Source organism: the organism of the source record quoted next, unplaced genomic scaffold (assembly GCF_019419815.1).
Source record: "Pyrus x bretschneideri cultivar Hongxiangsu unplaced genomic scaffold, Pyrus_bretschneideri_v1 Contig22, whole genome shotgun sequence".
NCBI lineage: Eukaryota > Viridiplantae > Streptophyta > Magnoliopsida > Rosales > Rosaceae > Pyrus > Pyrus x bretschneideri.
The window spans coordinates 1600472-1626115 of NW_025999524.1; the positions used below are offsets into that span (position 1 = coordinate 1600472).

At 36.1% G+C, this 25644-nt stretch overlaps 3 protein-coding genes across 8 annotated transcripts; 2 read left to right on the forward strand and 1 right to left on the reverse strand.

Moving 5' to 3' along the window:
- The first annotated feature begins 8192 nt into the window (after nucleotides 1–8192).
- On the forward strand, nucleotides 8193–9586 carry LOC125477598 (two-component response regulator ARR5-like). The gene is made up of 4 exons (XM_048584899.1): nucleotides 8193–8502; nucleotides 8590–8669; nucleotides 8758–8906; nucleotides 9058–9586. The coding sequence occupies exons 1-4, from the start codon at nucleotides 8346–8348 to the stop codon at nucleotides 9389–9391; spliced, it is 720 nt and encodes a 239-aa protein (XP_048440856.1). The 5' UTR covers nucleotides 8193–8345; the 3' UTR covers nucleotides 9392–9586.
- A 7668-nt stretch (nucleotides 9587–17254) lies between these two features.
- On the forward strand, nucleotides 17255–20174 carry LOC103950969 (formin-like protein 4). Its single transcript, XM_048584676.1, has 2 exons — nucleotides 17255–18641; nucleotides 18773–20174. The coding sequence occupies exons 1-2, from the start codon at nucleotides 17554–17556 to the stop codon at nucleotides 20094–20096; spliced, it is 2412 nt and encodes an 803-aa protein (XP_048440633.1). The 5' UTR covers nucleotides 17255–17553; the 3' UTR covers nucleotides 20097–20174.
- Nucleotides 20175–20304: 130 nt separating this feature from the next.
- Nucleotides 20305–24412, reverse strand: LOC125467965 (protein WVD2-like 7). 6 transcript variants are annotated; one of them, XM_048584679.1, is made up of 10 exons: nucleotides 24161–24406; nucleotides 24008–24042; nucleotides 23709–23846; nucleotides 22821–23513; nucleotides 22047–22691; nucleotides 21852–21919; nucleotides 21602–21680; nucleotides 21447–21518; nucleotides 21152–21262; nucleotides 20305–20702 (listed from the first exon to the last, which is right to left on the reverse strand). In XM_048584679.1, exons 3-10 carry the CDS (start codon nucleotides 23748–23750, stop codon nucleotides 20673–20675), a joined length of 1740 nt encoding a protein of 579 aa, XP_048440636.1. In that variant the 5' UTR covers nucleotides 23751–23846; nucleotides 24008–24042; nucleotides 24161–24406; the 3' UTR covers nucleotides 20305–20672. The 6 variants fall into 6 exon arrangements, with proteins under 6 accessions (XP_048440636.1, XP_048440637.1, XP_048440634.1 ...); XM_048584680.1 differs by having other exon boundaries at nucleotides 23709–23862; XM_048584677.1 differs by having other exon boundaries at nucleotides 24137–24406.
- Between the last annotated feature and the right edge of the window lie 1232 nt (nucleotides 24413–25644).

Genomic DNA, 25644 nt, shown 5'->3' on the forward strand with positions numbered 1-25644 from the left:
TTATACGGTACGAACTCCGGACTACGGACGTCGGACTGAACAGTTATGGGCCTTTCGAACTCAACCCAATAGTAACTAGGCCCATTTAGTAATAAAGTTTGAAACCCTGGATATGTTTGTCGTGAAAATATTTTTGCCCTAAACGTTTTTAATAAAAATGTGTTTTTTTAGTAGTACGGCACCATGTATGATAAACTTTAAATTATTTTTCAACTCGGAAGTACTTTTTGCTTTTAGCTCAAACATTATCATAAACACTTTATAATATCTAAAAGCGTTTTTAGCAATTCTAAATTGGTCAATTAACGGTCATTTTCGCTACCTTTTGTGAGGAAGATGAGTCAATAAGCAAAATACACATCCCACTTTTTTTCTTTGCTTCCATTTCCATATGAAGGAATGAAAAATGGGGTTCGATTTTAGTGGCTGTTGTAAGATTCTGTGCTTTTGTTTTAAGCTTTGTGTCATTTTCCTAATAATAAACCCCAACTACTGATTTGAGTGATTAATTAGTTTAGTAGCTTAAGCATGCACAAACAGAACACTAACTTTTCCTAACAAAAAAAAGAAACATTTTGTATTAAAATCAACCCAAAATATATCCCTTTATGAACATTATAGTAAAAATTCTTAGATCTCACTAGTGCCACCATGTTTGGTACAAATATTATTGTGTGCGTCCAATGTAATGCCCTGAGTTCGTTTGTATCAGGTGGTGGATAGAGTTGAGTGTTTTTGGTAGACAATAAATATTCTACTTTAATCTGATCTAACTTACTGAGATAAAGTTTGACTCAAAGTTATAAAAAAAGTATATCCACTTCAATGGCGGATCCATTCGTGAAACTGGATGGTCTCGGGAACACTCGGAAGCCCAAAGAAGCGCATGTGAGGACCACGCAATGGTATGGGCAGGTGGTGAAAGAGAGAAGAGCATCATGGTTGTGCAAATGATGTGCAACAGAAGCTTTGAACCAAGAAGAAATATCTAATTTTAGACAAAAAGAAACACAGAGAATACTACCACGGCTCTGTTGTTATTGGACCTTAGTTCCAATGAAGAAGAAAAAGAAAATGACTCTCTCTCCACTTCTCACGCAACAAACTCCTCATTTTTCTTTTTCTTCTTTTTAATTGTGGTCCAATCAGGTTGTGTCACCTAACATTTTAATTAATAAATGGGTGATGTATTATTTAACCAATACTTTTTTATACCATATGTTTGACACCATTATTTATTGTAAAATTCACTATAAATTCGTAAGACATTTGAACAACAATTCGTAAAGTATTACGAACTCGTAATCACTTGAGATTTCATCTCTTACCATCAAATTAACTAAAATACTAAAGCAAAAACTCTGACATTTTTCTACGTTGTATATTAAATGATAAACCTAATTAAAATAATAAACCCAATATCTCAACACAAGCATAGTGTTTTTTAAGTGTAATAGACACTTATTTATATGATATATAATAAATTTATTTAAATTCGCCTAGTTTGCCTAAGTCTCGTCTGGGTGCAGAGGCGCTACACCTCAGCTCGTCACCCAACTAGCACCTAGCATACCTTAATTAGGATCATCCAATATTAAAATCCTGAATCTGTTACTAACCCACTCTAACAAGAGTTTACGCGAACGTTTGCTTGGTGCGTATTGTTTATTTAAATAAAATTGCCAGCCTACCACACGATGTTTTTTTCACCCTTAATTGTTCAGCAGCACCTTCCCTAAACGCCATTGGAGTGATGAGATTCCATTTTCCTAATCTTATTAATCAATAATATTTATATTCCCATAATCTCCCATTCCTCGGTTGAGTCAATTGTCCCTCTCAAATCTTCCTTTTGTGGTTGAATAAAAAAAGAAAATTTGTTCTCATTGCCTGTTTGGTAAAGAGAGATCCATTGCTCCAATAAATAAATTGCTGGTACAAGAACAAGATACAACAACAAAGAAAAAGATGCCACAATCCCACTCGTATTACAAAAAGTGAGATGCCATATCTTTAAAGAAAAAGAAGGATCATTCACACCGTGATTCTCTTTTTTACCTCCAAAAGTCACGTATGAAAGTAATTTCTAGATATGCATCTCCGTTAAGTATTATAAATAACATTGGTAAATAAAATCGTTTCTCATTAGGGTACATAATAGATATTTTACGAATGAAGCGTAATATGTATGCTTTTTTTATTTTTTTTAATGTCATTTGAAAGTAATTTTAATCTTTCCAAAATCAATGTCAAGCAAACCGAAAATTCTAAAACGGCCTCGTTGCATGAACCAATAACTAAAAAATAAACGATCATGGATCCTAATCTGTGGTATGTTTTGGATCAAAAGAAAAGAAACTTGAAAAAAACAATTATAAGTATGAGAGGTGTTTTTCAATTGTGATTAGTTTTCAACCTTAATTGCATGACCGAATATGCTCCATACATCTATTTATTGTGAACTACATAATTAAATAATGATCAATTGCTACTTAGAATATCTCCTATGAAAATGTCAAATGTAAATTGGAAAGGCTATGTGGCAATGTTAATTTTTTTTTCTCCAACTCAAATAATTTGTTTATTCAATTATTATTGTAGGACCTACTTCAAAACAAATCAATAAAAATTACTTTTTCATGATTTATGATTAGTACATTACTAAGACCCGCATAAAAATATAAAGACATCAGTTATAGTTTGACATAGAATTGGCAACACACAATATCTCTGTCAATCAACATAAGAGTAACATATAGATTAGAGCTTAAAATTTGACATCTCCTTAATAAATGCTCGATTATTCATTATCTTTTATATTTTAATCCGAACCAAACCAACCCGACCCGATGAGTGGAATTTGGGACAATGGCGAGTTGCAACCCCACATGATCAACGATCTTTTGATAATCATGTAAAGGTGTCGAGGCAATATAATTTTGTGGGACCTAATTGATGCCCTAAACATTAAAATTGAGATTAAGTTTGACTAAAATCAAATGCAGTATTATTTTAATCGACTCCAATTGTAAAAAGAGAGGTCGTTTAATGGAAATGGCTTTCATGATTACAAAGTCAACCAATTCTTAAAAATACCTCTTTCCGAATTCAAGGCGAAGATTTCAAGCCATAATTTAAGACAACTTAGCAATGATGGGGGTCTAAATGCATGTATCTACTTGGCTAGTAGTAGTTGCAACATGCATCCTATACAATTTTAAATGAATAGTTAGAAGAAGAAGATCATTCGTTTTAAGCCCGAGTTTTTCTAGAGCATGGATGCGTGTAACATATCGATTTGATATTCTATCGGCGAATTGTACCTTTAATTTTCTTATCATGGATAATGTTAAGAAGATTAATCTTTTAAACCAAATCTTGTAAATTATATGACGTAGTTGTTGATAATTAAATTATTACTTGAATGTTGATTAACGTACTTAATGCCTACTGATGACACATCATATAGTTTGCAAATTTAGTCTAAAAAGCTGGTATACTTATCATTATTTTTCTTATAATAAGTTTATGAAAACATTACACACAAATAATTCATCAATAGAGAATACAATTACAGCATGATTACGATGGTTGTGTCAACTGAGTGCATTTTCTCTAGTGACCAAATCTTTGATCTAGATAGATTAACAAGCAATAATAAATCTTCTAAATAGTCACCATAAGAAACAAACAATAACACCTGCACAAGAACCAGCAGTGCAAATCTACCACAACAGATCAATGGTGACATATCCAAAATCGATTAAAACACAAAGTTAAATGGCTAAAAAGTGAAGCCACATAAACTGCTAAGTGGCTATAACAAACACAAATCACACTAATTTGAGAAGGAAACCACCATTTGGGATCATCTCCACAGCGAAAAAAAAGACACGATAGTCTTGACATCCGCAACAATCATGGCCAAGCAAGGAGAATCCTCACTAATCTAGCCATGGAAGGCTACTAAGCTACGACGTGGGTCTACAACATTGTTGAATCGATAAAGATTCACAGCAGTCATGACCGAGGAGCACTGAATGACTGATGAGCTTGTGTCCACCATGGAAACCAAGCAATAGAAGGCGGTTTCGACCCACCAAAACCACGAATACGACCCCAAATGGACAAATCTAACCCGTAATAAGGTGTAGATATGGGTTTGGGAGAGGAACTCCATTAAAACATGGAGGGTTGCTCACAAAATGTGGGTAAGGTCATCTCCAACCGAGGGCTGGCCAGATGGTTTGTTTTAGCCCTCTAGCCTTCCAAGATTCTTCAAGATATTAATATTTTAATGAACAGTACATGCCCATATTTGCCTCCGTCTCCAACCAAGGGCCAGATGGCTCGTTTTAGCCCTGTTACAAAAAACGGTCTCCAACCGAGGGTCAAAGGGCCATAAGACCAAGCATAATTTATTATTTAAAAACTACAACTTAAATGTTGTTTAAGTTTCATGTTGTTAAGTGTTTTTTTTTATGTTGTATAATTTTTATGTTGGTTAATGTTATTAATAATGTTTAATGGTGTTTCATGTTACTTAATTTAATTTAATGTTATATAATGGCTTAGGAGGTTATAGAAAAAAATAGAATTAAAAAAAATATGAAACAAATTTTGTGAAATAGAAGTTATAGGAAAAAAAAATAGAATTTAAAATAAAATGAAACAAATTTTGTGAAATAGAAGTTATAGGAAAAAATGAAATTTAAAAAAAAAATATGAAACAAATTTGTAAAATAAAAGTTATAGGAACAAATAGAATTTAAAAAAAAATATAAGAAAAATAGAAGTTATAGGAAATTTTTTGTAAATAAAAAATAATAATAAAACTGTTAAAAAAATCCAACATAAGCAAAAAAAAAATGGCCAGCCCTCTAGCCCTTTAGCCCTCTTCGATTTTGTGGGACCCTCTCAGATTCTATAGCTCTTTGGCCTAGTCCTCAGTTGAAGATAATTTTTAGGCTATTTTTTACTTTCTAGCCCTCTGAACCCTTCTGTTAGATATGGCCTAAAGAGATAAGGGAAATGGAGGCGTGGGTGGTGAAGGAAGAAGAAGAAAAAGTGTAAAAGGAAAAGGAAGGAAGGTTGTCGCCGACTCCAAGCCGTAACAAGGTTCCAATGACCAGAGAGAAAAGATGACACGTACGTGAACAACTGTGACCAAAGCATCACAAATTAATAAAGTATTAACAACTTAGTGGATGTTTGGGTAAACTAATGAAGTGTGCCAAATGTTGGGCTGAAATTCTGTCACACGTTGGACCATAATCGGATGACACCGTGGGAGCTGGGATTCTGATGACAACCATCAAATCGTTTACCCAACAATCCGAACTGACCAGCTGTAAATATATACATATATTTTATATTTATATGTATGTGTGAGTATGACTACGAGAGAGATGGGAAATCAATCTCGGAAAGACAATACGAGCGATGACGATATTTGATGGTATCCCAAAAGATTTGATATGCTTTGACAAAGAAAAAGAAAAAAAAAAAAAAAAAGAGATTTGATATGCAGTGTGTGAAATTAAATTTTGAATTTTGGAAGCAAAAGTCCAAGCAATAAAAAGGGTACTGTTGGGTCCCACCTCCACATTATTTTGGGACTCCCAAATCTCCTCGATTCTATTTCTTGTCTCGTTGCCTTAAACACCCATTGTTGGGAAATTTCGCAAAATATTACTTCTTTTAAGAGGAATGTTGAGGGAACCTTCTCAAATTAGGATTTTTATATACTTTCGTCACCTTATAGTCTGACGTTAATTTTCATAACATTGTAAAATATTATGTTAAAAACGTGGAGTGACATAGAGTTTGCAGAGAATCTTATTTTTGAAAAGTCTTATTAGTATTTATGTTCTTTTAAACTATGGTTATGTGGTCATAGGGATTACACACCATAAAAAGCAACTTTTTGATTTTTCTATTTTCTTGAGTTTTTTTTTTTAAATAAATTTGAGTTTATCTGCACTAAGATTGAGGAAATGGGTCAAATATAATAATATATCATCCATAATAATTTAGTTTTAATTAATTTTTGGCGAAAAATAGAATTTCAGATCTCTTACTCACAGGAAAATAAAAATTGTATTTTTGTTGTGAAGGGAAGGAGAGAGTCCACACCAATGGCAGAGCCATAAGATGATACGCACACATGAACAATTGTGGCTAACATAACCCAACGTTTGGTACGCTTCATTAGTTTACCCCAAGCATCAACTAAGTGGCCTCATATATGAACTGTGAACTTGTAAATAACAATTAAAAGTTGTTTGATAAACATTTTATTTTTATTTAAAATGAAAAATTATTTTTTTGGAGTTTTTCGACTTTGGTAATAACCATATGAATTTTATTTTTTTAAACCTAAAAACTGAATAATTATGAAACAAACCTTCAATAATCATATTTTTATAATAGGTATGACAACTGGACCGAGTGATGCCAATTAATATAACAGCAAGTGATAAATTGTCAGTAGTGGGTAAATTCTTCATCTTCAATAGACTACGTTCCAGATTGTCAACAAAGCAAGGACTTCAACTAAAAATCAAATACTCTTTACCAAATTAAATTATGAACCCCTTGTTAATTACTCACTTGAGTTAATTCTAAGTTCTTGAACACATTAACCACAAAAATTATTTAATGACAGCGTTTAACCAATAGAAAGTAGTCAAAAAACCAATAGTAATTTATTTGTTAAGAAAAAAATGGAAAGGGGGAACGGAGCATGAGGTAGCACGTGGAAAGAAGAGGTGTGGGGTCTGTGGGGACAAGCCAAGATTCGGGAGGAGATACTGCTTGCCAAGTCTTTTTATTCCGCTGGATTCTTTTTATCAAATCTACCAATTTAAGCTTTTGAAATTTGATTTAACAATTAAAATTATTATAATTTTAAAAAGAATCTCTATTTTTAACTATTTGATCAAATTTCAAAGATTCAGATTAATTAAATTTTATGAATTTAATGGAAAGAATTCGGGAAGGATCCCTTTCTTTTTATTACAACCCAACAAAACATGTTTTTTGGTAAAAAAAAACCCACCAAAACACGGGGAAGCTCACCGGTCACTGTGTAGTCTGTACCAAACTCAACAGTCAATGCCACCGGCAAAACCCGGTCCCCTAATTTTTCCCTCGTTTCGTGCCGCCGGTTCGGTACTCGCGCGCCTGCCCAAGGTTTTGACGGTGCGGTCCTCCGCTGACCGCCGGTCAACACAGTCGTCCTGTCACTCCGCACAAACCCCGACGTTGACCATAATCTTCACTTTACATTAACCATCATTTTCTTGTCTCGATCACTATATCACTTTTTTAATTTTGTTTGAAAATTAAATCTCAACTGGTGAACAACAAAACAATTAATGATTAAGAATACATTAGTGTGTTTTAAATTAGAGTAATACTAGTGAGATCAAAATTTATAGATTAAATAATATAGAAGTTGATGATTGAATTATTATTTAAACATTGATAAATATGCTGATTTTTTATTAATTACACATCATTTAGTTTACAAATTTAATTTATAAAATTAGTCTATCTAGCATTACTCTTTAAAGTAACTAGAGGAGTCATTTTCAACATTCAAGTTTGAATTCTCATTTATATATAAGTCGGAAGGCAAAAACGACCAATAATCCTAAAAATACTCCTTAATCAGAATCTAAGATAAAACATTTAATTTAAAAAAAAACTCAAACTCATAAAATATAAAAACATATTTAAAACAAAAAAAAAATAAAGGAATAGAATTACAAGTATAAAATAACAAAATGTTATTCGTAGCCTCTATTTGTACTATATGTTTGTATCATTTAGTTAATAGAGCTGGAATTTACATACGTCAGCATACACTACTTCTATTAAATATATGATATAAGTAATGATATAGTTTAAATAAAATTTAATGTAACTATCATATTTTTTGTCAAAAAATAATAATTCAATGACATAACAAAGCTAATAATGATTTTAAATGATAAAATTGATTATTCCAACAATTGAAATTCGAAAATATTATTTGGACCCTTGATTAATTTTTCAAGGTCTGATTGGGAAGATCGCATCATGGTGGATTTGAGGATCTCAGCGTTTTATGGATTAAAATTAAACAAATATTATAAAGTAGATTGTGAGATTTGTTAGAGAGAGAAAGATTTGATTTGGCGAAAGAGAACAATACTATATTAAGAGAGAGAAACCCCTACACTCCGTGACGCAGACAGACAACTTTCACCTCGCCATTTCTCTCCACCATTTGTCATAAAACTTCAGCCACAGAAAGCAGAGCAACCTTGTTTTTATCTTCTCCGATTCCAATCCGGAAGATGGCGAGGAACGGTGTCGCTTCGTGGCGGAGGAAGTCGGAGAAGCTCGATCTCTCGCCGCCGTTGGTTTCGGAAGAAGCTCACGTTCTCGCCGTCGACGACAGCCTCGTCGATCGCAAGGTCATCGAGCGATTGCTCAAAATTTCCTCCTGCAAAGGTAGAATCCGAAAACACAGTTACATTTTCTGGAAACGTCGTCGTTTTTTGTTTTCTATGTTTTTGATTTGGATTTTTTTGGGTGAAGTGACGACTGTTGACAGCGGAAGAAGAGCTCTACAGTTCCTCGGCCTGGACGAGGAGAAGAGCTCCACCGCCGGATTCGACGTAAGTTCGATCAATGGCTTCTGGTTTTCATCTCTTAAATTTCAATTATTTTCGAATAAAATTTTTGGTTCTCTGTTATTATGTGCAGGGCTTGAAGGTGGACCTGATCATCACGGATTACTGTATGCCTGGGATGACCGGCTACGAATTGCTCAAGAAAATCAAAGAATCTTCCACATTCAAAGCAACTCCCGTCGTGATTATGTCATCCGAGAACGTTTTGGCGCGCATAGACCGGTAATTATTCCCTCCAACATTAATGTATAATTATCCAATTATCTTCGCGGTTAATTGGTTTTTGCAATTAATTTGGATTGTTAATTTAAAGTTTGGGTTTTGATTTTTAATTTAAATTTTTGGGTTTTTTTTTTTTTTTTGTGTTCGGCAGGTGTTTGGAAGAAGGTGCGGAGGACTTCATAGTTAAACCGGTGAAGTTAGCTGACGTCAAGAGGCTGAAGGATTACATGACGACGGCGAGGGATGTCGGAGTGGAAGAGAGCGGTGGAGGAATGAACAAGAGAAAGCTACGCGAGCCGTGTGATCCGACGATGCCTTCATCACCGCCGTCCATTTTTCCGTCGTCGCCGTCGTCGTCCTCGTCGTCTCCGTCTAAATCCCCGTCGCCTCCTTTGTCATCGTCGTTCTCGGCTCCGGCGTCGCCCTCGTCGCCCTCGTCGCTTGGTTCTCCGATCCGACGGTTGAAAATGACCAACGCTGATTAGATCAATCGGACCCGATAGTACCGCAATCGCGCTTTTCTTTTTCGGGGCCAAACTGCAATTACCCGTTTTAACGGTTTTTGATGAATTACTTTCCATTTTTATTTGTTTTTTGTTTTTTCTTTGCCTTTGATTTATTTTGTTTGTTTATATGTGACTATGAGTTACAATATTAATACTACTAATTAACTGATTACATTTCGAATGAGTGAATATATGTGGTTTATGGTAGTTTACTAAAAACAATGAATTATCGGTTTGGATCGGTCCGGTTTAAGGAAAAAGAAACGAGTTAGGATAAAAAATGGTGTCCGAACCTAAATTCAAATAAAAATAATACTATTATCCCATATTTGTATTATTATTAACATATTTTTAATAGAGATAAAATTCACATATGTTGATGGAGTCTATTTTTATTAGAAACATGATACAAAAATGCGATAAACGTAGTATTATCAAATTTAAATCCCTCTCCATGTGTATTAGAATAACTTTGAATATTGCGTTGTTAAAATAAAGAAATTGCAAGCAAGCAATAGAGAATGTGAATTGGGACGGACACTACTTGACTGCCGGATGTTTCATAAGCAACTCCTGGTGATATCCAACCACATTTGGACTCGAGTTCAATCTGTGTTTATAATTTTAATTATTTAGACACATGTCCGAATGTAATTGGTTATCAACAGGAGTTGCTGCTGAACTTTTAGCAACCAAGCAGTGTCCAATTGGGAAATGTTAGCTTTGTTTTAAAGTTGAGACTAGATAAAATTAAGAAAATAGAAAGGAAGAGAAGAAGAAAAGGGAGGTGTATGCACAGGGTGGGGATTGTAGGACCTGGATTCTCTCCGAGGCAAACCCTCGGGATCCTGCTGAGCGAGAAACACGGGCTGTTGGATTTTGATTCAACGGCTACAAACAGGAATGTCTCTTTTAAAGTTATAATAATTATAGCTGTTGGATCAAAATATAATGACCTGTCCGAAGGTTTGCCTCGGAGAGGATCCAGTTCCGGGATTGGAAGGTTGAAATGAATAGAGATATGGTTTTGATTTGGTTGAGTTGGAGAGATAAGCTTGCAAGATCTTGTCTGGTAGAAAGAATATTGGAATGGATTGTGAATTGACGTGCTTGAAATGCCTCCCTTTTGGGAGGGACTTTCTCTAGGACCCTCCCCTTGGGTGGGGGACCCTTCCCTGCCCCTTGAGCTAAACTCCAGTGTTTTTTGTCTCTCTGTCTCTTTGGAAGTGGCATGCTTATCATATTCTCTGCTCCCAAACCTCCATTAGTTGTTACTTGAGTTGACACCCACTCATGCTCCACATGCCGACCACATTTTTCACTTTTAAATTTTGAGACCTAAAATTTTGACATTGTATGGATTTACATGTGTTATATATTTAAACGTCTAATTATCTATTGAATTAATGTGTTTTACAGATTAGAATTCTCTTCCCTCTTATTTTCATCTCCTTCCATCCATTCTTATCATATTCTCTATTTTATTTTTCTCTTTCTATAAAAAAATATATATAATAGGTTGACGTGACTTAATCATGACCGTTCAAATAGAAGGGGAAGAGGAGAGAAAAAAAGAGATAAGAGAATCCTACCTCATGTTTTACAGGCTACGTAGTTTAAACGTGGCTTAAATGTCAATTCTGTTACAGATTTCATACTTACCATGTCATTAATTTAATAAAGATTCAAATAATTCATTAGACAAAGGTGTAAATTGATACAATTTCAAAAACTTAAGAGGGAATAGGAGAAAAATAAATTTACTTACTTGAAACGAGAGAAGTCACAAATTAAAAAGAGACTAAAAAGTACAAATTCGAATCATTATGGTACTCATATTTTGGTAAACATGTGCGGAAGTTTATTTCGATACTTATTTTATGTAAGTAAACACGTTTATAAATATTAATGAACAGATGGATGTGAACTTGTATCCCATATTTATTAACAATAGTACATAAAATTTAAAAATTAGAATTGAATGGAAGAGATTATGTGACATATATAGGTGTGGCTAATCTTTGAGAAAATATAATATGGACCCCACATGGGTAGGTGTGTGTGAGAGAGAGAGAGAGAGAGAGAGGAGATATTGCAGAGCTGTAGTTTTGTTTTTGAATCTTTTTGATTGTGAATCAAGAAAAAGAGAGGAAGTGGGTCCAGTGGTTGTCACTAATTTGCCTTTTGGTGTCACCAAGGGCATCTCCATCAAGGTGCCACCAAAGCAACAAAAAATTAAATTTAATCAATGAAAAATTGCTCTTAATTTACCCTTATGGCACGTTGACGTAAGGTAAGATAATCGGAATAAGTAAGGCTAATTGAATTTTGATTATGGAGTATTTTGATGTTTATTAAATATTAAGGAATAAAAAAAATGATGAAACTCACACGAAACAAGGAATCCAATTCTTAAAATTGAAGGAACAAGATTCCTTAGTTTTGTGAGGTATTTGAATTCCCTGAGAGTAAGGGAATCGGGAATGCATATTTTATTCCTATTATTCCCTCACTTGTTTCTTATTATCCCAACATTGCCTCTCATTTGACACTCATTATGTCATTTTTAATAAATAAATAAAACCTATTTTTATATTTTTATATAGATAAATTTATAAATTTATATAAATTTAATTAATAATTTAATTTAATTAATTAGTATGAAATAATTTATTTATGTAAGAGCAATTTAGTTATCAACTTAGTTTTCATTCTGATTGAAGTGAATTAGTAAACAACTTATATAAACTCAACATCATTCTTACCATCTTTTAATAAATAAATAAAACCTATTTATATATGCTTATATAGATGAATTTTATTATAAAAATTTAATTAAGAATTTAATTTAATTAATTAGTATGAAAATAATTTATTTATGTAAGGGCAATATAGTAATCAAACTAGTTTTCATTCCGATTGAAGTGAATTATTAAACAACTTATATGGACTCAACATCATTCCTACTCCAATTCCAGACAGTTTTAGTAAACAACTTCAACAGGAATCTGATTCTGATTCCACCTCATTTCAATTCATTCTCAATCAAATTCCCCCTCAATCCAATTCCTCTTAATTTGATTACGGATTAGTAAACGCACCATTAAATATATTTTTTAAAGACTTTGAATTGATATTATGTTGAGTTTCTGCATGTGTCTTAGGTTTAAATTTTGAGTAAATTGTAGTAATAGTTCATTACCTCTAACTCAATTAGAGCAATAGTCCCTCAATTAAAAATTCATTACCATTGGTCCCTCAACTAAAAATTCATTACCATTGGTCCCTCAACTTATCAAAACGTGCAGCTGTGGTCCCTTAACTAAAAATTCATTACTATTGGTCCCTCAACTTTAATCCAACTGAAAAAATTGTCCCTCAAGTTTAACCCTCTAACTCAATTGGAGTAATAGTTCCTCAATTAAAAATTCATTACCATTGGTTCCTCAACTAAAAATTCATTACCGTTGGTCCATCAACTCATCAAAACGTGCAGTTGTGGTCCCTTAACTAAAAATCCATTACTATTAGTCCCTCAATTTTAATCTAACTGGAGAAATTGTCCCTTAAATTTAACCCAATTTGAGCAATGGTCCCTCAAATTTAACCCAATTTGAGCAATGGTCTCTCAACTTTAACCTAGTTGTAGCAATCGTCTTTCCAACATAACTAATTTTGACAAAATTCTAACGAATTTTGACGAAAAAAGACCATAACTGTCACATCCCGGCCCGGGTGGGACGACTTCCCGGGCCCGCTCCACCACCGTAGCACGATATTGTCCGCTTTGGGCCCTCACCACGCCCTCACGGTTTTGTTTTTGGGAACTCACACGAGAACTTCCCGACGGGTCACCCATCTTGGGAATGCTCTCGCGCGCTACTCGCTTAACTTCAGAGTTCCCATGGAACCCGAAGCCAGTGAGCTCCCAAAAGGCCTCGTGCTAGGTAGGGATGGGAATATACATATAAGGATCACTCCCCTGGGCGATGTGGGATGTCACAATAACTACACGTTTTGATGAGTTGAAGAACCTAATTGTAGCAATGGTCATTTCAGCATAACTCATTTAAACAAATTTTTGACAAAGTTGATGAAAAAGACTATAGCTATACATTCTGATGAATTGATGGACCAATGGTAATAGATTTTTAGTTAAGGGACCATTGCTACAATTTACTCTTGAATTTTTCCCACATAATAGCAATAATTTTTTAGAAAAAAAGCGGGTGGTGCTATCCACACTCCCATTTTTACCCTTGGCACACCCCTCTTAATTTTCGGCTGTCGGATTAAATGAATTAAAGAATAATCAATAGACAAAATTAATAAAGGTGTGTGAGAGGCAAAGAAGGGTTTGTGTACAACACTACCCAAAACAAGACATCATCTTATTATTTTATTTTTTATTTTTTACTTTTACCTATTGGTTATGCGTCAATGACTTTAAACCGTTGATTTAAGTGAGATTTGATGTGAAAACTCATGCTAACTTCGACTGGACCCATCTATGCATACAAAAGGGGTTGGCCTTTCACCCAAACCAAATTTCGGAACCATGATTTAAACGAAGAACTTGAGCACACTAGAAGAACATTTTATTTTTCTGATATTGGGAAATAAAAGAGAATAATATTATTGTCATGGTAGTTAGGGCCTTCTTCTTCAACTCATTACATCTCTGGTTCAAATCCTTTTCGCCGTCCTGCAGAATATTGCTTGTAATCAAAGGAGAATGAGCCGAAGGTCGGTCCGGTCCATGTCGGTTTTTCGGTTTGGCAGTTTAAAATGCCCATCCACTACCTTCAATCAACTCTCAGTCGCAAGAAAGCGCTTTGCTTGAAGCAATGCAAAGTCACCTTGTCATTAGCAAATTGGGCCGTTTTTAAATCTATGGAAAATGGCCTATAAAGTTATAAACCGCAATTAAACATAAAAAGCCAACGGGCCCAGCCCAAACAAATATATACAAGTCCATAGAGACCAACAGCAAAACATAAAGCCCATGTATGGAGGCCCTATTCCGACACAAAAATTGTGAGAGAGAATACTAGGAAATGGTTAAACTAGAAGAAGTGTATTTTTTTATTTTTTTTTCTTCAAGAACTTTTAGCACTATAGTTTATTAAACGTTTTGACACTATGTGCTCGTTTGAATGTGCTTTTAAAATAACTAAAAGCATTTTGATGAAAATGTTTTGGAACCAATCTTTAGTAAAAATGCAAGTAAATCCTAGAAAAGCACATAACTAGTGCTTCTTGCAGAAAGCACTTCATGTGCTTTTGGAACCCAAAAATATTTTATCTAAAAACGTTTTCAGTCATTGTAGAAGCACATATTTTTTGCTAAAAGCACTTTTAGCACTATAGTTTACCCCACACTTACATATTTTTTTTTTTTCACAACTGTTTATTCTCACAACACAACAGAAGCAGTTTTGAAAAAAAATTAACACAGCAATTCCGAACTCGACCTTAGTTTCTTGGAGGAAAGCTGTATATTTGTCCGGAAGCTATGGTCATACAATGGAAGGAATAAAAAGACTCTTTTACCTTTTTAATCATGGCCGACCGATATACATAACAGGAAATGACTAAAATCTCAGGCATGACAACGTCTAGAAAAACTACTCGGCATAAAAAGCAAATCGAGTTATAATTTTTGAGATCATTGCTATAAGTAGCCATTTTGAACATGCTTTGTTTGCCTTAATCATCTTCTTCAGAGTTAGAACATTTGTTTCGAGATATTTATTTCTTGTATTAATCCACATTTAGATGCTCAAGGAAAAGTTGGAATATTCCACAAACTTGAAGACAAAAATGGGTGAGAAATTCCTACTCATCTTTTCTTCCTAAGTAGACTTGAATTTCATATCATAAAATAACAAAAATCAACCTCTCAAGATTCCCCACTTCTTTCTCTAATTTTCTCCAACATATAGTCTTATCTGACAATGAAGTCATTCACCCGAAAAAATATAATACGATTAAAAGTATTTTCAAACATCTCATCGACTTTACCAGTGAGAGATTTTTTAGCATGTTCAAAACATCATCACGTGTCACTATACAAATGGTGAGATACTTGTGTTTCAAGATTAACAACTCAAAAAATAAAATTTCACTCTACTTATATAATATCACGTGATAAATTATTCGTATTCCGAATACAATGAAAAATTTCTCCCACACAGTTTCAAAAATTGAAATTCATAGTATCACCTCTTACCCAAGCAAAAGTACTAATTACCTTAGATAAATTCAAAACTCATTTGAATACAACATCTTAAACATTTTTACAATTATTCTCGCAAATATAAGCTAAAATCAAAATATTATTCTCCTAAATTTCATTCAAATACGACGTTTTAAGCACGATTTTTATTTTTTTTTTAGCTTCAAGAAAGTATCTCACTTTGATCATCAATAATACAACGACTATTTGTCCTACAGAAAAATCCAATTTTATTTCAAATTCTTGATTTAACCACCTCGGCGCAGAGTTTATCACTAACCCGGCACTGTTATTTTCCAACGACCATGGACACTCACTTACGACAGCGACCTCTAAACCAAAACAAAATAAAATAAAATCATCCAATGTGGTCAGTGAAACTAATTTGGTGAGCAACTATTTCTCTAATTTCTTCATCGTCTAGTCAAACCTACAATTCGATTTCTTAATTTCAAATATGAAACCGAACTCGTTGACCAAATTGTTTCGTCGTCTTTTGGTTTAACATAGTTTTCTTCTTTCAACGCGTCAAAACTTAAATGCCTTTCGAACTGAACAAATCATTCAAGGAAGGAAGAAAGGGATCGGGAAAGTTCCTTTCCCACTGACTTTGTTCGTTGATTTACCATTATGCACAAGATTAACTAACTCAAGATTTAACTAATCGTTAATTACTAGGTCGGCCAGGTCAAGTAATCTCCATTATATTTCATTAAAATATCACATAAAAGGTTAGGAATAAGATTTGGAGTTTCACCAAACATGTTGGCTTTATGCTCTAGATACAGTAGCGGATTCAGAATTTGAACTTCAGAGGGTCTCAATGTTAAAGGTTCAAGATTTCTAGATAGAAACAGAGCGGAAGCGCGCAAAAAAAAAAATCAGTTTATTCATTAAGGCATTTCATCAGTGGGCTTGTTGTCATCAACCAAATCATGTTGTGCACGTGTCAGCAAATGTCAACATATGCCGAAGCAATTTGATTAGTGATATCGAGATATTTTGTCTAGTGTTGTCGACACAACGTACTGAGATATCCCTAGCAAGTATTACATCAAACACTTGTTAAGTATAGAAGGAGCCTGTACCAAACATTCGGTGTGTCCACGAAAGACCTTCACATGTATATTTATCAGACTCCTGGTGGTCTTGGGACTATGTGTGTCTATCCCTGTCTACATATATAATCTTTCTTTGCAAACCAAGTTCGAAACTTTCTTCTCATAGTTTAAATTATATTAAAACATAGCTTGAATCCATATGATAATTTATATATATATATATATATATATAAAAGTTCTACACTAATTTATATTAAGGGAAGAGAGAGTGTTTGAACATAAAACGCAATGAATTGAAGAGAAAAACCGAATTCATTTTTCACTCAAGTTTACCAAGATCTATTAAACATAATTATAAAACAACACTATAATAGAAACAAAATTGGGTGATTTGTCACTTCAACAAGCTGTCCACAATTTCTGGTTTGAAATAGCAAACCTATCCTCCACTTTTCTCATTTGTTTATTTAATTTTATGATTTAAAACCCTAATCTTGAATTCCTAAAGCGTGGATTTGTAGTTAGTAGTGGGGATGTGAACTTAATCCAATTTAGAAGCCTCTTTTGAGTTTCAATTAAAAAAACAAGATAAAAACTAAAAAGGGTTTTTGAGTGGTTGAATTATATATAAAAAAAGCCCGGGAAGAAATTTTGGAAAAACAAACAACTACTATCTTTGAAGCTTTCAGCATTTTCGTCAACCAACACCCACCAAAAGCACCACGACAAATCCATCCATTACACTTATAGATTTTTCTGCTTTCGATGTCAACAAATTTACAGAAACTTCCAACCGATTCAGTTCCCAAAAACCCATCTCTCCAATCTTCCCAAAAAGCTTCATGGCTGCCAGGATTCGGCCATGGCTTCTCTCTTGTTTTTTCACTTACGGTTTTTTAATTATTATTATTCCTTTTTGTCATGGCCAATCCCCTCAAAATATCGAAACTTTCTATCCGTTTACAGCTCCGCCACCCGAAATCCCACCTTCATTGCCTCCCGAAGACTCTCCGGCGCAACCGGAATCACGGCCGCTGCCGGTTCCTTTGCCGCCAAGAAAGTCTTCGTCAAAGAGTGAGATTGCCAAGGCTGTGGCAGCCACCGTAGCCTCCACTATGGTGATTTCTGGGTTGGTTTTCTTTTTTGTGCAGAGGTACCTTGTTGCCCGGCGCAAGAGAATTAAAGGCGGTGGTTATGGTGGTGGCGGTGGTGGTGGTAGTGGAGGTTCGCAAGGTGGCCGGCCTCAGCCGCGGCCTCCTGTGGCTGATCAGAGTGAGTTTGGCAGATATGATGGGAATCTCAAGGGGTTCGTTGTTGATGAGAACGGTCTCGATGTGCTTTACTGGAAGAAACTCCGAGCAAAGAATTCGAAGAAGAGTTTTCGAAAAGATGGTGAAGAAGACGAAGGGAGTAGCAGAAGAAGAAGGCATGAGCGTGCACGGGAAGTTCCTCTCCTCAGAGGAAAGTCTTCAGCTTCCCACATCAATGATGTGCCAGAAGTAGTGAATGATCGAAATCGAAATGGATCAACGGCTCTTAAAGCTGTTGAAATATCGGAGGAACCAGAAGTAGAGCTAACTGTTAGATCATCAAGTCCTCCGCCTCCCCCTTCTCCACCACCAACACCGCCGCCTCCGCCGCCACCTCCTCTGCCAATTCGAAACAATAAAGGCTCCTCAGCGCCTCCTCCTCCTCCTCCTCCACCGAAAGTTTCAGCTAAGAATGGTCCTGCACCGCCGCCTCCTCCACCCAAAGCACGGAGTTTGAACGAGCTGTCAAAAGCGTCTCCAGGGCCGAAAGGCAAATCAGGGGAGTCTTCAGCAGGAGCAGGAAATGTTAAGGTGAAACTGAAGCCACTGCATTGGGACAAAGTGAGCACACATAATACTCAGCATTCCATGGTGTGGGACAAAATTGATGGTTCATTTAGGTAACGAAAGTGATTTCCGCACACCATTTATCTCCTTCTCACCACTCTTTATTTCGGGTTTAACCGTGTATTGTTTTCCATTGTATTTGGTTTTGAAGTTTCTGAAAACTTAACAAGTTTGCTACTCTCAGATTTGATGGTGACCTAATGGAAGCGCTTTTCGGCACTGTTGCCACCAACCGGCTATCCCCCGGAAAAGACAGCAGCCAAGCGAGTCCGGGGGGCACCAACGTCGGTCCATCACAGCAGATTTGCATCCTGGATAGCCGGAGATCCCAGAACATTGCGATTGTCATAAAATCGCTGACGATTTCTCGAAAGGAAATCCTTGATGTGCTCATGGAAGGCAGGGGGCTAAATGCAGAGACTCTTGAAAAACTTGTTACTATTGCTCCAACGGAAGAAGAAAAATCCCAAATCCTCGAGTACAGCGGAGATCCTACAAGGCTTGCAGATGCTGAGCGTTTCCTCTATCACATTCTCAAATCTGTTCCCTCGGCGTTTACTCGATTCAATGCCATGCATTTCAGATACAACTACGACACAGAGATTGCCAGCCTCAAGGAGTCTATACGAACAATTGAACTCGGGTGCAAGGAGCTTCGAACTCGAGGGCTGTTCATGAAGTTGCTAGAGGCGATTCTCAAGGCTGGAAACCGCATGAATGCAGGAACCTCGAGAGGAAATGCACAAGCATTCAACCTCAGTTCTCTTCGAAAACTATCCGACGTTAGAAGCAGTGACGGGAAAACAACACTGCTGCATTTCGTTGTGGAAGAAGTGGTGCGATCTGAGGGGAAACGGTGTGTCATCAACACGAATCGTAGCTTGAGTCGTAGCAACAGCCAGAGCCATAACAGAAACTCAAATACTGAGAATATAAAACCAAAAGAGGAAAGAGAGAGGGAGTACATGACGCTAGGATTGCCCGTGGTTGGAGGCATCAGTGCCGAGTTCTCTAGTGTGAAGAAGACGGCTAGTATAGATCATGACAGCTTTGCAAAGATGTGCTCGGCTCTCACAGCCCGCGTGGCGGAAACCAGAGAACTCCTGCTCCAATGTGAGAACAACGGTGGTGGAAGATTCGTTAGGGACATGAATGGTTTTCTTGAAGCAGCAGAGGAAGAGCTGAAGGTGGTGGGAGAAGAGCAGAGCAGGGTGATGGAGTTGGTGAAGAAAACAACAGAATACTATCAAGTAGGGGCTTCTATGGATAAAGGGGCTCACCCATTTCAACTATTTGTCATTGTTAAGGATTTTCTAGGCATGGTTGATCGAGCGTGCGTTGAAATTTCTCGAAATGTACAGCGGAGGAAGAAGAAGGTTACAGCGAGTTTAGGGTCATCGTCAGCAGACTCGCCGCCCAGGAACCCCGTGAGGTTCCCAGTATTGCCTAAGAATTTCATGTCAGGAAACTCTACGAGCACTAACAGTGAATCAGATAATGATTTTTGAATTGGCTTTCTACAATGTATATGGATTACAAACTCGATTACAATCTGAAAATAGCTGAGAGTTTTTTCAAAGTTTCAAGGGTTTATTCCAAACCGTGGCTTCGTCTTCATCTTTCCTACTAACGACTACGTGTTCCATTCACAAATATTTGTTCTTCCAGTTTTTTTTTTCGTCTGCAATTACGGTGTAACCATTTATGATGTCCAGATTTATGCGACCAACTTTGGATTACCATGTAATTATAACAGTTCCAACAATTATACCTTCGAATACAACGCGTACGTAGCATTTCTAACTCCAAATACTATTTGGGACGAGCAGGGAATGAAAAGCATAACCCCGACCTGTTTCTTATCATCTGCAGATTATTACCATGCAGTAGATCTGTTCTAGCCATCAAAATATACAGGTTGTGACTCACCATGTTCACTTTCTCATCATCTAAGCGATAATATTAAGCATGGATCTTCCATAAGAAGCAATTCCTTCACGTACATTCTCCTTCCTTGTCGATCCCCCGAAGTAGACATGGTTCTTGGAGGATGACGAGTGACATTGCAGCCGCCTGAGATTTTTTCACCGATGGGTTTCATTGTTGGAACTCTCCTACATAAGTTGTCAGAGTTGGCATTAGAATACGGAAAGAAAAATATGTTAAAAAATACTAATCACACCAATAATTTCAGAAATGCAGTGCAGCAGCACATTGTACAGATTGAAATGCTAGTGTTAAGGCATACACATGCATCTTTCCTTCTTGCATATGTGTTTTGAATGTGTTTAACTCGTCATATTCTTCGCATATGCATAATTAGCTTTTATACTTGTTCTGAAGTACACAGCACATGGGAGGCTACAAACTTCACGATATAGAAAAAAGTTATCCCCAAAACGTGCCCTATACTCGACTTTCAAGCGTATTCAGTGACATAATGAGGAGGAACTTCATGAAAGAAGGATTATAAGTATCGCTAAGAATGATCGTATAGTCTGGTTCTATTGAAATGGAGCGTACAGATCTTATGCCATAAGATATAAACAGAATTAGACTATACCTTTTCTGGAGTACTTTTTGACAGTTTTGGCCCCCGATAAACGCCTGGTGTGGGAGTAGCCTTAAAATTAAGACTCTGTCTGAGCTTTTTTATCTCTGCCTCCTTTTGATCCTATGTCAAGCATACAGTTCCGAGAAATAATTCAAACTTTGCAGGCTATATAACATAGTTATATTTTCTATGAGTTGTATAGCAACAGTCATAGGCTATTAGCACATGAACATTCATACAAAACTTGAATTAGACAGGTAGAATATTATTCTCCTTAAAAGAATAATTGTTTGTAAGATGATACCTTTGACTTTGGTTGGGAGTTTGCTCTCTCTGTCACTTTTGCATTGGTTTTAGCCGCCAATTTCTGTGAAAACTGAAATGTATTGCTTAATGAGATTACATATTTACGGCTAATAAATTTAAACAAAAAGAGTTCGGGGGTTTGTTAATGGATACCTCTCTTTTATCTGTGCTTTCATCATTTCTCAAGCTAACAGATGATGGAGCGGCCTTAGCAGTTCTTTTTTCTAGATACCTACGACGAAAAGAAAATTAATGCAATATAAATTAACAGAGACACCAAATGAAGTTTGAATCGACAACGTGAAACATGATAGTATATTATCATGCAGAGACTGATATTATGCAAGAATCTCATGCACACAGGATACACAATCAGCAGTCGAATATGAGTTTATGGCTTTACCCTCCATTCTCTTTTGTCACGGGTACAGAGGAGGAAACCCTTGATTCTTTCCCCTTTGTAGAGAGCTGCTTTTTCATAACAAATTTTCCAGAAATAAAATTTGACATTAGACGCTCTGATGCCAACCCTTATAATAAATAAAACTGAGGTAACCAGCCATCTCTTCAAACGAGAATATGCAATAAATTGACAAACCTGCTTTGGTGTTGGAGGTTTCTCTTCAATGGAGGGTTTCGGTTGATTGTAATTGTTTTGAAACGTCTTAAATGCTCGTTTGACGATATCCTTATCTCCCATATTCTCCATAATGAAAGACTTTCTGGTTGTGGTGGTCACCGAAGTTGACATTGTGGGACTGGATTCCAAATTGAGTGACATGTGCAAAGACTTGGGAGGAGCTTTCTTGGTTTCCTCAGTTGAAGGCTTTTTGCTCCTAGGGAGAGATGAAGCATTGCCCTTCTTTACCGAGGACCACGATGAAGGTGTTGCAGTAGAAGTTGATAGAAACTTAGCCACTCTAGGGGTGGAAGTTGATATAGACTTAGCCACTCTAGGTGTGGAAGTTGATATAGACTTCGATACTCTAGGGCTGGAAGTTGATAACGGCTTCGATGCTCTAGGGGTTGGAGTTGTTGTAGACTTCGATGCTTTAGGGGTGGAAGTTGATAACAGCTTCGATGCTCTAGGGGTCGGAGTTGTCGTAGACTTCGATGCTTTAGGGGTGGGAGTTGATATAGACTTTGACACCCTAGGGGCGGATTTCTCTGGTGTTTTTGCTATTGGTGGAACTGCCTTCTTCTTAACACTTGCCACATTTCTCTCCTTGCTCATTGGAGTAACCTATTCAACAGAAAAATGCAAAAGATATACGAAATCAGATGTCAAGCAAACAATTTCTGAGACTGACATACTGACCAAAGTATCTGCAAACAAGTTTTCCTACATAGATTCAACAGTTAAGTACATCACCTTCAGAGGTACCTTCCGAAGATCCAATCTGGGTTTTTCCTCTTTCACCTCTTTGACTTCTGGAGCACTTCCTACATCACTGTCCAAAGTCTTTGGAATCTCCTGTACTCCATGAGATTCAGCAGAGACATTTTCTACTTCTTTCACCAAAACAAGTTCCTCCTCCGGATTGTCCAATTCGGGATTATCCATTCTGCCATCTGTTTCTTCTTTTTCTCCCACAGCCAATGAGTTTTGACACACTATGGCAAAAACATCGTCCTCCTTGAGATCATGCACATGAGTTTCACTAATCTCGCTGTCGAAATTCGCTTCTTGATCATTTCCTTGGGCATTACTTTGACTGTTAGCCAAATCAATTTCGAAATGAGCCTCGGAATCCGTCTGATCTCCGCTCTTCTGATCAGATTCCGACCTAAAGGTATCACCACCTTGCATTTGCTTCTCTTGCTCCATCATCTCCTCGGCCTTTCGAGCAGCAACCCTCTTGTAATGGGCTTCAAAGTAAGCCCTTTTCTGGGCCACTGAGCCAGGAGTGGCACACTTCCCAACTTCCTCCAAGTACTTATTCTGCGAAAATGTCGACCATTTCTCCCAGGACAGTGAAGAATCATTCTCAAATCTTCCGAAAGAAACCGACACTTCCAGTTGAGGGTTTGAAGAATTTGAAGCTACTGTCTCCCCCTCCACCACCTGTTCATTTAACACAAACCCAAAATCCAAAACATGTTCTGAAACAACAATACAGTAGCAAAAACATGCAAATCTAGCAATTATACAGTGAATCAATCAAAACTCACAAAGCACAATCCCCAAACGACAACAATTGCAGACAAAATCGAACACATGGGTTATGTTTTTCGACAAATCTAAGGTAAAAAGTTGTACCTTTTCAGCATCCTTGGCAAAATCGACTATTGATTCACCCATGAGTTCTAAAAGAATTGGAAGTGTTTGGAAGCTACCGGAGGGCTACAGAGCAAGAGCTTTGGCTACCAGCAAGCATGGGGGCACATCACCAACCAACTGGATCACACACACACTAAAAAAATACCAAGACCGAGAAAAAACCCAGAATATGGACAAATAGAAAAGAATTTAAAAAAATTTAAAATTAAATTAAAAGAAAAAGAAAAACATATCCATGTGGCCTTTTTTCTTTCTAAATTAGCATGTCATGGCTTCACCTTTTTCTTCCTGTTTGTGGCACTTCTGGGAAATCCTAAAATGATAAAGGTAATCAATCAGCAAAACAAGACAACTCCAATTGTATGATGAAAAATTAAAAAGGTGGAGATAAAGGCTTAGGTTTGAACTTGCAGTTGCAGATGATGACCCACCAAACACCAAATATTATTTCCCCAAGAAGATTTGGCTTTTACTTGCTATTACTCTGTGGATTCAGAAAAAAAGTTGAACAGTTTGGGGACATTCTTTTACTCAAGTGCATGATGGATTAATGTGTAAATGGGAGGATTAATTAGTGGGAAAATAGAGATTAGTTGGGTAAGTGTGAAGCTTCAACAAATCAGAGTGGGCGTATACGTATTGAATAAACCTAGATATGAGTCTTGACTACCCATCTTAACTAACCAAGCTTTTAATATTATTTTTGGTTGGAACAAAGTTTCTTTATTTACGTTTATCATACGCTGGAATTATAATTTATAAAAGTTGAATTTGAGACGTTATAAGTGGTGAATAATACTATTAGATTGTATGATGCAAATTATTTATTTTAAAACAATCTAAAAATATCAGAACGAAATTCAAACTCAATTGCAATGCGATTATGCACACATCTAAGTATTAATATTATTGATACGTGTGGATGTCCCATCGGGTACTTAAAGAGACAGAAATGGATTCCTCCAAATCCATTAAGTTTGGGGATCTGAAGTTTGGACCATTGAAATTTGATATAACGGCAACAAACAAGGATTCACTTTAAAAGTTATAATAACTTTAGCCGTTTGATCAAATTTTAATGGTCTGGATTTCCAAACTTGATAAATTATAAGGAATGAATCTGGAAAAGATCCCTTTTCCAAAGAGACACCAAGAGGTTCAAATCAGTGATCAAACTAAACCACTTGGAAGGAGAGAGAGAGAGGAGAGAGAGAGGAGAGAGAGAGGGAAGTAAAGTGGAAAGACATGATAGTTACAGTTACATGTGACAGGTCCAAGCTTCTAAAGTTTCTAAGCACTCAACACCTTCAATTTAATATGTGTCCATCTACTTAGGCTGTATGTGGTCCCCCCATCTCATTTAGTTGCTTCCATTAAACAATACAAAGTACATTGCACCATACTTAAGAGAAACGTTGCCATTTTAGTTGGATCCAAGTGGTCATACAAGAAAATGTATTGGGTAAGGATTAAAATAGGTGAAAAGTTCGATTTACTTACTTGGAATCAAGAAAGTTACGAATCAAAACGATATTTTGTTGTTCAAATATGAACTAATTTATCCTATTTAAGTTTTAATTGTTCTGTTGTCTAATCATTTAAGTTTCAGATCACTGATTTTCAAGTGTGACCCCGATTATTGTTGATTAATTAGTGAACGCATGAGAAATTATGAATCATATATCGATAAGTAAAAATGCCACCTAAGTGACAAGATAAACGGTGTCGTTTTACGGACAAGTAGTGAACATATGGGCCCAAGCCCAAAGAGTCTATGGATAGCAAAATCGTAACAATCTGCATCATTAACCTTTGTGGGCCTTTTACTTGCCTTGTATTTTCCTCCTCCAATAGGCAATACCCCCTAAGCTACTCAATCACCTCACCCAATTAACCATCAATTTTTACTAAACAT

What these genes read in the sequence shown, in the direction of transcription:
- LOC125467965 (XM_048584679.1), bottom strand. Translation starts at nt 23,750, where the DNA reads ATGGGTGAATCAATAGTCGATTTTGCCAAGGATGCTGAAAAG. An exon ending in TTGCCAAGGATGCTGAAAAG is followed by an intron (nt 23,514 to 23,708) that starts GTACAACTTTTT and finishes TTAAATGAACAG; the next exon opens with GTGGTGGAGGGGGAGACAGT. An exon ending in AACCTCCAACACCAAAGCAG is followed by an intron (nt 21,920 to 22,046) that starts GTTTGTCAATTT and finishes GTTATGAAAAAG; the next exon opens with CAGCTCTCTACAAAGGGGAA.
- LOC103950969 (XM_048584676.1), top strand. Translation starts at nt 17,554, where the DNA reads ATGGCTGCCAGGATTCGGCCATGGCTTCTCTCTTGTTTTTTCACTTAC. An exon ending in AAAATTGATGGTTCATTTAG is followed by an intron (nt 18,642 to 18,772) that starts GTAACGAAAGTG and finishes TGCTACTCTCAG; the next exon opens with ATTTGATGGTGACCTAATGG.
- LOC125477598 (XM_048584899.1), top strand. Translation starts at nt 8,346, where the DNA reads ATGGCGAGGAACGGTGTCGCTTCGTGGCGGAGGAAGTCGGAGAAGCTC. An exon ending in CAAAATTTCCTCCTGCAAAG is followed by an intron (nt 8,503 to 8,589) that starts GTAGAATCCGAA and finishes TTTTGGGTGAAG; the next exon opens with TGACGACTGTTGACAGCGGA. An exon ending in GTTTTGGCGCGCATAGACCG is followed by an intron (nt 8,907 to 9,057) that starts GTAATTATTCCC and finishes TGTGTTCGGCAG; the next exon opens with GTGTTTGGAAGAAGGTGCGG.